General features: G+C 37.5%; 1 protein-coding gene across 1 annotated transcript in view; it reads right to left on the reverse strand.

The window, feature by feature from the left end:
• FBXL4 (F-box and leucine-rich repeat protein 4) overlaps nucleotides 1-12,890 on the reverse strand; it is a gene marked incomplete at its 3' end in the record, with an annotated part of 46,608 nt that overhangs the window by 17,656 nt on the left and 16,062 nt on the right. The window contains exon 3 of the mRNA XM_009706385.1: nucleotides 7,862-8,106. Coding sequence (XP_009704687.1) covers nucleotides 7,862-8,106 — 245 coding nt within the window. The remainder of the gene's footprint in view (nucleotides 1-7,861; nucleotides 8,107-12,890) is intronic.

Genomic DNA, 12,890 nt, shown 5'->3' on the forward strand with positions numbered 1-12,890 from the left:
ACAAAGAGAGGGTCTGAGACAGGAAAGGGGAGACATAAGCCCCACAGCCACAAGGGTTCTGCCAAGGATGGTCTTCAAATCTACTCTTCCACTATTGTTATCTAACTGCAGTCTCTCTTTAGAATCTATTTTAGCTTGTAAAAATCAGAGTTTAATCAAACATCAAGCACTTATTTGCTGTTTTCATACTGGCTGAAGTGAATTCACCTAGACTGGTAAGTCTTCTTTTATGGGAGTGTCAGAGCCGAAATGACATGACAATTCACAACAATTAACATCAAGTATTTAAACATTAAACTGCTACTTTGGACTAGCAATAGAGTTCAACACTGCCACAGAGAAACGCAGGATGGAAATCCCTCGGAAATGAGAGTAGAGATATATGGATTCATTGCTGATTACCAATGAGCCAATTCCTCTATTTAATGAGTGCTTTAACAATACATTCACACAGTTTCTTTCATCAACAAATTATCAGGTTTGTTTGAATGGTGATATTTTCCATAAAACCTTGTCAGTCGCCACTTATTATACCTCCAGTTTTTAATCTGCCAACGGATAAATATTTTATGAATTACTCCATTACAATAATGGATGTTAGGTTAACTGCCATATAATTTAACAGGGCTTGGCTGTTATAAATGTTGGTACAGATCACGCTTTTCTCCTTCTAGGACTATTAAAAGTTAGCATTACCAGGTCAGGGAAAGACTCAGTTAACCCCCTAGACTTGGGGAAGAACTCCAGGCTCACCAGCTTGAGTAGTTATTATCCTCGTAATGTTTTATTTAAATTCATTACACTTGAAACACACAGGCAGCACAAACACAGCAACGAGCACTGCACTTCATGGCTTTGCTGCCTTTTTGGAAAAGGTTATTTAGGAGATATTAAACAGAAAAGCAAGGGGGATAAGGGACATGCAGCAGGGTACAGGAACGAGCTGACAGGCATGAAGTAAACAGATGAACAGAAAGAGGAGGAGGAATGCAAGGAAGTCACCAACCAGCACAGGGCAGAGAACATCAGGCAGAACTGCAGAGTTCTCTGAATGATCAAGACCCCCCAATCTTTCTTTGCACTTAACAGGCTGCTCAGGACAGAGGTTTTTCCTAATGTCTCTCTAGGTGGATTTCCAAAGCCATATGGCAAGGTCTTCATGGGTTCTCATGCTTTCGGAACAAATGTGGCATGGCCTTTGTACTTCTGAGACTTAACAGACACTGGATGTCTGGCTGTGACTTCGCTCATTTGAAAACAACCAACCTCCAAAAAAGCACCTTCTAGTCAAATCAACATTTCTTCACAGACCTCTCCTTTAATCCCTGAGGACTGACTCGTTCCCGTTTTTAGTCTCTTCTCCTTTCTGCACAGTTATCCATCTCTTTAGCTTTGCTTTTGTTATCAATATTTTATACACACAATTTCTGAAGTGATTTCCCTTCATCCCTTCCTGTTTGTTATGAAATACCACTAAACAACCTAGAATAAAGTGAATATGTACATTTATTTTGCAAGACACTGGATTGGGCCTTTCTCTCTAAATTTATCCTCATTCTAGACTGCAGTATTTCAGGGGTGGTTTTGGTTGTTGTTTTTTTGGGTTTTGTTTTGGTTTTTTTTTGAGGTGTGGTTGTTTTTTGTTTGGTTTGCCTTTTTTATTAAAGAAACAAACCCAAAACCAACCCACCTCATTTTCCAGCACCTTCTGCCTGCTCTCAAGAACCGCTGCTCATTTTCCCCTCGCTTCAGCTTCTGGGAAGTAAGTTAGTCCTAGTGAAATCCTTCTGAAATATCAAACATACCTATTAGTAGTTAGGATGCTATTTGCTCATGCTGATGCTAAACCCATCATGATCATAGGGTCACTTAGTCTATTAACAACTTCCAGTCTTGTAATTCATGTTTGTATCATAAGCATATCCCATGAGCCAAAGAGGATCCAAAATTAATATATCAAGGTACAAGAGATAGCACCCTTCATGTCAGAACTGGCTGTATAAGACCTCCCAAACAAAATTCTCAAAATACCTTGAGACTTACGCTTATGAGGGTACTGAACACACCACATTTGCTTCAATGGTTTCTAATGGAACTGCACTGGATCCAAAACCTACACTTCACTGTTAGCTTAATGATCCTCACTTACTTGATAATCCATGGTTCAAAGTTCTTGAAAACGCTACAAGAAGCAGAGATCACAGTCCATTTCTCTCTCATCTACTCATCCTTCCTAAACACAAATAGCTACCTAGTTTTGTATTCCTTTAGTACAATTATCCCAAGCGGTTTCAATCATGCCAATTTTACCAAATCTATTTTCAATTAAAATCTTAGGTACTCATTTTGCAGTCATCAGCCTATAAACCACTGAATTTGGTGTCCAAGAGTGTGCATAGGGGGGAAGCAACTTCCATTTAGGAACAACACAGGGCTGGATAGACGTTTTTTCTTTAGCACTTCCCCTCACAGTATTACCTTACGCTAGCATCCAAATTAGGGGCGTTACCTCCATTACTTGACACATATAACACTGCCGCATTTGCCTAGCCTTCCTCAGTATCGCCCTCCTAGAACCAGTATTTCATGAAAACCACCATTTCATTTTGCTTCAAGCCAACTACACACTCCCTCCAGCTACTCACGTCTCCTGCTTTCCAGAGCCTGCCACCAGAGAAGAATAGTGTCAAAAAACCACTTGGATTTTGTTCTTCCTCATTTCACTTCTAAGATCCTGAGGTTTTCTCTTTCTTACTGTAGTTCTATCTATATGATTACTCACACAAACTCGGCAGAGGACTTCATAATCCCAACCTGTCATGCAGTTACAGTCAGTCTTGCATTTAATCCAATGGCTTGCAGAATTACATTTTAATATACTTCTTAAAGTCCTGTTCAGATATTTTTATAGTCACAGTAATGCTTTTCCTTTCAGGACTGCTGTGTTACACAGCAGCAGCAGCATCTCGTACAGACAACTGTAATAAAAGCGTTCAGATTGGTATGACTGAAGAACAAATGGGTACATACAGGTGTAGAAGCACGAGAAGGAATAAATAGCAATGCAAGGGCTGGTAGGGCAGCGTGTATTGGTGGAAGTCAGATTATCAGGTCATCAAGATCCTTGAATGTATGTATGTGCAGTTTCTGAGGACACGCAGATTAGAAGGACAGAAGTGGCACAGGACGGTGAGACTACACGCTAGACAAATTGCTTTGGACACACATCTCAGTCCCCTTGGTGCATGGCGGTATGCATGCTTGAGAGTGAGACTGAGTAAAATAATTTTGTTTTTAAAATGAAGTCATCTTCGCTTCCTCTAAGCTATTCTTAACTGTTACAATGGTATTTTCTACTCTAGCACGTATTACGCTTTTTGGTGAGCAGACCTTAGATCATTGCATCCAAGCAGGGAGAATATTAAGCACCTGATCTTGTGCTTTTCTCAACCTAGATTAAACTATTTCAATAAAACATGCAAAACAAACATCATTACTTAACCTCAGGTACAGCAACCCTAGGTTTTACTAAAAAACTGTGGAAATTAAAGCAAGAGAAAGACACGATTTTTAAATTGAGAATCCTTGTCAAGTCACACATTACTCCTGTTTTCTGTGACTGAGTATTTGACGTATGTTTCAGTAACTTCTCTGACCTTCCTGCTAGTTTGATTTGTAACAAAGCCTCACCAAGTTAAACACTGTCAAAATACACCCCTATTAAACAGCAACTAAAGGCTTCAAAGGTTAACAACAAAATTGCTAAAGAAATATTCCTGAATGTGGCTTGACATGCAAACACTCCATCGCTATCCTGAAAATAAAACACTATTCATTCACTTTCACAATACAAAATGTTAGAAATAAATAAAAATCCTAATACCTCAGATATTTAAAGCAAAAGAGTTTAAACAAGCTAATGATGTTATCAGTGATACAAAGAAATCTGCATGCAGAACTCGGTATTTAAACTGTCATCGTCCTTGAGCTGTTTAAACCTCAGAGCATTTATTCAGCACCTCAGTATTTAGTATAGCTCCAGTCGACGACTTGCCTCACTTTTCCTATACAGGTCTTCCCCTCCCACGCTGATATTCCCCTGGCATGAAGAAATGCATCATATCCCTAATGCCAAGAGAAACGTTCTGCTGCTTATGGAATGCTCGCTGCGAAATCTTTGCTTATTCTCTGTCACTTTGCATTCCAGACACTTGAGACTGCTCAGATACTCATTTTGTTTGTCTTTCACTTTTCCATATACTTTTAGTTCAATCTAAACAATAAAGTTTAGTTAATGTATATTATATGCTGGAGTGAAAAATTTATGATAGTCATTTTTAGCCCTAAGGAGTAGATGTTATCAATAAGTTAAAATACCTTCAGCTTTGCCTCGGGATGTTCATATGCCTGAAGCATTCTATCTTCTCATGATAATACACAGTATTTGCTTCAGTCACATTTCTTAAAATTACTCATTTAAAAAATTTTCTACTTTAATACATTTTTTACAAGAAAATATATATTTTTCAACTCTTACAATCATGTCGATATGAACCTTTTAAAGCAACACATAAATTTACACAAGCTACTTTTTAAGACTGTCGTTAAGAAACCACAGATAAAAATACTTTTGAAGGATATTTACCAAAATAAAATTTGAGCAAAAGTAGCATTTAAACATGCCCTGACTTGCAGAAATCATAACGTAAACTGTATAGTTGTAGGAACAAAACTAACTCTACCAGTTTTGAATTCAACGGTGCCAGCTGTAACACCAAATGCTGAGAAAAGTGCAAAAATACAAGAAAATGAAATAAAAAACAGGCCCTGTAAAAGCGAAAAGTTGTTATCGATGAGGATAAGGTATTTTGGTTTTAGCATTTTGCCGTTTCTATCCTGCAGCAACTTGTAGTGTTTGTGAATTTATTTACAAATTCAATTTAGCAAATAATGTTTTTTCTCCTTCAATTGACAAATATAGGTTGGCCTTTTAAAAACAGCGTAACGGAGTCCTTCAAATTGTCACAACTTCTAGGCAGAATTCTCCACACCTCCCAGAAGTTGGCTTGACAGCCACTCCTGGTTGCTTACGCAGCAACTTATCACAACATTTATAAACCTGAAGTACTGGAACAAGCAATTTAGGCTCGTTTCAACTCAATCTCAAGTTACAAGATGCTTCTTCACCAATTAAATCCAAAATAAAAGATGGGAGCTTGGTATTCTATAGGGACATCTCATCACCTTATTAAAAAATTTCCTTGGCAGAAAGAAACAGAGAATACCAAGACCAGACAGAGAGCCAAAGAGAGCAGGATGAAGAGAAGCCAACAAACCGATTCAGAAACATTCACGCAGTAGGCAGCAAGAGAAGATTTACACTAATAAAGGCAGTAGTACATGTCTTCTACTGTTATGTATAGAGACAGAAATACATCAGTATTTAATTTCTGCAAAGGACAATAACAGTCTGAAAATCTGATAAAGTTTTTAGTAACAGTGAACAGCAGTAGGTAACCGATAAAAGCAGCAACGCACTCTCCCCAGCCACCTGAGAACCCCCTCTGCAATACTCATATTCTGAAGAATAAACTGGAAAGAAAATGTAAGTGTGAAAGAGAATTTCTAGGAAAATCAAAGTACCTCCATTCTTTGGAAACTCTGTTTTGCATAATCCCTCCCAAAAGTCAGGCTGGGTGAGGAACATCTAGAAGTTCGAAAGGAAAATTGTGGGAGTTCATGACTACGTTGTCCTGGATGCTGTAATATCAACATGGTGGTGGTATCTTAATGGCAGCCAGGGCAACAGAACTAAACCATTACTTGACAGATTTCTCCTTTGAGGAATAATATCTCTTACCAGGAAGCTATTTTTTTGACAAAAGTTACGTTAATGCTTTGGAAAAGCAAGTGTTGTTCTAGTAAGTCTCCTGTATTGACAGATACTTGCAGAGCAAATGAGCAGCAGATTTTCCGTTCCTGGAGGCCAGGAAGTTTGACAAACATGCTGATGAAGAACGTCAAAAGGAAAATGTGTCTTTGGCAATTTTACTAGAAAAGACACTTATACAAAACAAAGAGTTGCAAAATTATTTCTGTATTAGGAAAAAGAAAACTTTCAAAGCCAGACCTTGTTACAGTTGAGAATTTTTGATTCAGAAGTCAGAATTCTGAGCAGAAGTCACACCTGAAAATGATTTAGCTTACAACTTTGTTTCAAAAATTTACGACTGAACTGCATCTCCCATTCTCAGACTGCATGTATCTCTTCCAAGAAATACTTGTTCCTAGAAATACAAATAACTTCACAGTTGTATCAATGTCCAAGAACACTCCTCCCCCTTGTTACAAATAAATATCTTCCCATTACAATGAACATAAATTGACCATGGTTATTCACAGATTATTAATAGTCAAACAATGAATAGTTATTATAGAAATGCTGACTATACATAAGTGCTGCTATTAGTTCAGCACTGAAGTAAAAAAAGTCATTAGCAATAAAGCTATTTTCAACTAACGGGAAGTCAGAAATGCCAGAATTGCAAAGTTTATAATTCTCTGAATTTGGACACTCGTTTAATTCAAGACTAGAAAAATTTTTAGCAGTACTGTATGTTCAAAAAAAATCATGAAAATGAAAAAAAATTGGCACGAAGATGCACATACTTTAAATTTTGAAAAGACAGATTCAATAGGTAAGCATCAGAAAGCAAGCACTTCATGATTTCAGAGTTGAATTCTCAATTAAAGCTTGCATATTTATCATTTGCATAATGTATCTAATATGAAATCCAAATTTAGGAGTACCCCATTCAACAACTAGCTGATGTCTAGCTCCTTTTTCTACCAACAAGCACAAAAGAGCATAGGGCTCTTGGATTATACTGGAAGGTCAGGAAAAGAGGAAGCGACGTTCCCATCTGACAAAGTTATTTCTTCAAATTATTTTACTTCCTCAGGGAAGACACCCAGGCACCAAAGGAAAGAAAATGTTTGAATACTTGATTTAACCGTTTTGTTCAGAAAAAAATGAGAGTATTTTCTTTTTAGATAATTTTTTTAGATATATTAAACATTTCTGTTTCTTATCAGTCAAGTTCTGCTTTCCCCTGACATTGCTGACTACCTCTTAGTTGAAGCAGCAATTTTTGCCTAAATGAAATGCATTGATAGATGCTGTTTAACTAATGCAAACGAGCAAAGAAGCAAGAAATAATATGTTAAGAAAGCAGAGAGCACAGCTGTTATACAGAGCAGAATCCCCATGAATTTGCCATTTTAATGACCTACAGCACAGTCATATTTTCAGCTCAGTGGAAGATGCACATGCGAACCCCCTGTTTCCCAACAGAGCTAATATTTTAAATCATTTTTATGAAAATATTTGCATTTACATTGCACTCCAGTGATTACTTAGGGCCCACACCTTGTAAGCAATGCACTGTAATCAGTTTATTACCGCAGCCATTCTAATACAGTCCTACTGATGACGCCTCTGTAGAAAGAACAGCCGCACACACCTCCTTTGGGAGATGGACTTTTGACAGCTTGCTTCTAGCGGAGTATTTTAGAAGCCCAGGAGAAAGCAAAACACTGCTGGCCCTGGAAGACGCCTTTCAGTCACAAGCGCTTTGGCACATGCAGGCTCTACATACTGAAACGGACTTACACTGCTGTATCTGGTCTCTCTTACTGGTTTAGCTGTTGTTTTTTTCTACGTCATAACAATCACATCCTTTATAGTGAATCAAAAGACGTTTCTTGTCTTTTAATAAGGTTTCAAATATTTAGTGAAACTACTGTGCAGCAGCTCTGCAAACAGAGCTTGTCAAAATACTTCTGTATGTTCGGCACTGACCTGCTAAATCCAGAAACAGAGATGGCTCCCCTGTTTCCAGTCCAAGATAAATTCAGCCACTGGATGAGAGTGCAGCGAGACTGTAGGTATTCCAGAGATGTGTCATTAATCCTTGCCCAGTAAGGTTGTAAACTGAGATGAATGTACTGTAGAGGATCACAGCAATGTTGATATAGTAGCTTACAAGTTTGCGCTAGTCTACACAGGTCTGGTACTGTAAGGTGACTCAAAATCAACTGGATGAGCTATATTAAAAATAGAAAAAAAAATTAAGTCACAGATGGTCATATAGCACTTGAAATGTTAAGGGAAAACTGCAAAGGAAAAAGAAAAGATGTTCTGACTTCAAAGAAAAGTAAACCCTTTTACTTAAAAGTAACTTCTCAAATAAATCATTGATTAACTATTAAATAGGACTGCACTGTCTTCTCAATTTGACAACATATTAAACAAGAAAGGAAAAAGCAGATCAGCGTATGAAAGCAATATGAAGCTTTCAAATTAGAAGTTTCTTTACCCATGCTAATTTAAACAGTGATATATATGTAAACACTATGTTTACATATTTCCCTTCACGATGTCTGCACTGCCATTGATCAGAACACTGAATTGGCATCCTCCTCCTCTCTGGGTTTGGTTTTTAAGATGGTAGCATATTTGCAGAATACATGGAAAAAAAAAACATACCACAACCCAATTTCCCCACACCTTGAACTGACTTCAGATTTATTCCTCTGCTCCCTGCTTTAAAAATCAGTGTTTCGTCTTCTACCTTACATCCTCTCCCATGCACGCTGGACGATGCAACTAGGTAAAAAAATTCAACACACTCAGATCTTCTTCCACAAAGTAATCTCTTCCTTGCTGTAATTCTTTGAGAGCATGTTTGTTCTATGCCAGAGTCAAATCTGAACGGCAAAAAATCCTTTTTACCGTTACCAGATTGGATCATCTCAGCTTCAGAATAACCACCAGCCCTTCTGACTACCACCACTATACGTGTTTTTGTAATGACTTCTCTCACACTCAGAAATTAAGAAATATCCCCTGTCTCCTACCATGCTCTGTTTTCCTTTCTAAAGGAAAGTCAACACAGAAACACATAAATACTTTAGGAAATAACAAAAATGTTCAGCAACAACAACAAAAAAAAATCTCCTTTAGCTTAGAAACTGAGAAATGCATTTGAGAGATGAAATCTAAAAATTAATGTTTACTCTACCAGGGCTGTCTTTAACAGCTATAAGTACCCGCACTCAAGTTATATAACTAAAATTGACTAAGTGTTTTCAAGTAGAGTGGGGAAAAAATAACTCGCTGAAATGAATCACTGTAAATTAAAAAAAAAAAACAAGCAACCAAACAAAAAAATCCAACAACAACCCACAAATCAGCTTAAAGTGAAGAGAGTCCTGCTGCCCTTTCAAAATACCATAATTTTTTATTTTATTGTCTTACAAGGATTCGTAAGACAAAACCGCCAAAAATCAAGCGAAACGCTTGACATAAAATGAAAATGAAGCTTTTTGTGAGATCCAAACAGATTGCACTTCCAATGTACCAGTTTATTATGCAGCTACCTTCCGCCTTCCCCTCCTCCTCCCTTCATTTTTGGAAGAGAAGAAATAAGAAAACAATCCAACTTCCTGCGAAATGAAAAATGTTACTTCCTACTCAGCTCCAGATTTAGTATTTGGATTTCAAACATGATCTACAAGTCTTTAAAAAATTTCACTTCAACTCCAATGCCAAAATACAGTGTTTGCATATACTCCAGTTTCTCTCAAGCTTGATTTCAAGCTTTCCCTCTTCCCTTCTCCTCGCTCCTCCTCTCCCCGAAAAACAATGCAGGCTTTTTGTCTCCACAGGTGCCTGAAACTCTCACCTCAGCTTGGTGCAGAGGATCTGTGCAGACATTTCAATGTGACAGCAATATATATACATAAAATGCAGCTGCATATATAATCACTGCAGTTTATTTATTATAATCAACAAAGTTTGCTCCCAACTGACATTTAGGTTGATGGCATTTTGATATCTGAGAAAAAGCAAAATAACTAGGAGCTAAAATAGATAGAATCCTAAACTAGTATCTTAATTTTTGCTTGGGTCAGACCCAGACTTAAAAGTTGCTTAACACAGTTTCGTTTGTCATTCTAACAGTAGATATCTAAACACATACCTATTTTTCTAAGACCACCAATTCACTTTAAATAATTTTCACTATTCTGAAAGACAGTTTCAAGCTATTTTGCCATCCTTCAGCTATTCCACACTCTGTAAGCCACCGAAATATCTATTTTATGAATGCCTTTTCCCTCAGATTTTTCCCAGGCTTATTTAGTAAGTTTTCTGGAACAGATTGCTCAGCAACAAAGGCTGCATGGTTAGCTAAATTTATGTCTACAATTAATGTGGCGTAATAACGCCTGATAAAAACAAAGTAACGCAAATCTTGTTCAATATAAAAAAAGGTTATTTTGTAACTTCTGAGCAGTGAAGATAATGGTGAATGACACTATAAATGTCTCACCAATGTCCCTTTACACTAACTGATGACTTCAATGAGTATTTCATAACATACAGGATGCTGCAATCTTTCCACACCTGAGATGAAATCTCTTACCACAATAATGTCTTAATCAGAAAAAATAATCCTTCTTTACTTTTTACTGAAATTATGCTACTTCATAATATCTAGAATGAAAAAATATAATGAAATGTCACTACCATGACATTAAGATATCAAGTACTTTTTCTCTGGCTTTTGATTAAACAAAGATAACAGGTTCCAAACCTACAGGCTAATAACCATTAATCACCGTTAGTCTGGAGTCTGGTGTCTGTCAGAAATTCGCTTTATGTATGTGTATCCTAGCATAAAGTACAATTTGATACCATAATGAGTATGTGACATGATGTGCTGCATTGTGCTATACGCCATGTTCGTGGAGATTCCAAGAATGCTGCAGAATTGACTATCTGCTTTGAAAACTCCTTTCGTAACAGAGTTTCTCGCAAACAACTGGTTTTACTCTGCATTTATGAGAAATTATGGCAGCCATTACTGTTTGACACTTCCTCATAAATCGATCGGTAAAAACAAAGATTATTGGGAAAACAATACAAAGGAGCATAAAGAAGAAAACAAAAAAATAATTTATACAACACTGATTGCCTTTTTAGGCTATGATGGACCAAACGTACAAAAGTATTCTCTCCCGTTTCCAGGGCAAACATGGCATGTGTCAGCTTTAGAGATGCGGTGAGATCAACACCCACTACAGTGAAAATCTCCAAAAATTGGAGGTTTCCAAATCATAATTCTCCACAACAATTCAACAAACAGTAGTATACAAATTCATTGTGTGCTGTTTGAGCACAAAAAAGATCCTGATTCACATCTGATCCGTGTGTGTTTTATCATCATCATAGTCCCTAACTGCAGCATGTTACATATATCCTTATATTTTGAATTATCAACTAAAAAATATAACATCTGTAAAAAACAGACGTCTCACCCACTGCAAAGTTTGCCTATAAGCTCAGACAGGATCTCCATCACACTCTTCAATATATGGGGTAAAACTTTACCAGTGATGTAGCTCCTAATAGTACTTACCCAACAAAAAGTTCCTCCAGCTTTTTTTGCTGAATAACAGCAAGCAATAACCATTTGTACCCAATACACCACCTTCTGTGGCTACAGCACAACAGTGCGGCACTTGGCTTGGTCAGAAAATAACGCTTGGGTGCTGGTCAAACCTAGAATATCTGCACTTTCTACAAATTTCCTCTTTTAGTTCTTCTAACAAATCCCTCCAATATGAAAATACATTGGCCTATGCAAATCAATCATTCAGAAACACACAAATGAATGACTTGCAATTCTTTCATTCTGCAGCTAGAGCTGCCACAGCTTAGACTCTAACTAATTAGAATTGATATGAAGACATGCTCAGATAAAGGACAAAGGATATGTGCACAACAAGGCAAAGAGAGAAGGCGGGAAGGAGAAGATGGTATTCTAGGACTCTTGACACTCCACAACATAGTTTAAGAAAACACAGTCTGTACAGTTCCACGGTCCTAGAGATTGCACCAGCAAATGCATACACATTTAATAGCGCACGTGAACATGTGAAAAGTGGATCTTGCAACTGTTTCACAGAACACAACCATTTAAGTATCTCTTTTCTTTATTCTACTCACATAATGTGCTTTGGCAGAGTGGGCTTTACATCACCAGGCTATAGGCTTTGATCCTCGCAGCAACGAAAGGCCATAAAGGTTTTAAGCCTCTTCTTGACTCAAAGAACAGAAAAGGATCTTACAGACAGACCGCATGCTCAAATAATAGAGACTCCAGGAGGACTAAAGCTGGAGAGATCTCCATGTGACACCGCTCAGAGCCTAGTCTGCTACAGCAACTGGCCGTATATCGGCCGCCAACTGAAGGGAATCTTGTGCCATACAGTTACTATCCATTACAACTGCTTTTAAGACCCTCATGAGTTTCTCTTTCCAAAGAGAGGCATAAAATTTTGGTGATTATCTGAAAACCTACAAATATTTGTTCTGGAAAGATGCAAGAAGTTTACTGCTGAGGGGAAAAAAAGTGTATGACACTTAAAGATGCTCCTGCTTATTGCTCTGACTCTTCTTAGTATCATTTAAGAGATGCAGATCTTAAATTCAAGACCTGTTTTCCTGGAACATAGGTGCCAAATCCACATTTAGCGGTGAAATTCACTTCCCCAGTAGACATGAACAGCTCATAAATCTTGTAGGCAGCTTTAGGAAAAATTGGCTTCAAGGAACGACAGAGTTTTTTTATATCAAAATTTATATTAAAAATATCTTTTGGACTGCAGCACGAAGGATTTCTCCTGACTGTCCTCTCTGGAGAACAAAAGTTAGGTTCTTGGTACCTGGCATATCTTGGCGAGTCTCAGACTGCACAACAGGTATGCTGTGGCAGGTATTCCTCACCTTTCACAAAGACTTTTAACTTGTCCAGGCCTTCAGG

Source organism: Cariama cristata, unplaced genomic scaffold (assembly GCF_000690535.1).
Source record: "Cariama cristata isolate BGI_N322 unplaced genomic scaffold, ASM69053v1 scaffold478, whole genome shotgun sequence".
In the NCBI taxonomy this organism is placed as follows: domain Eukaryota; kingdom Metazoa; phylum Chordata; class Aves; order Cariamiformes; family Cariamidae; genus Cariama; species Cariama cristata.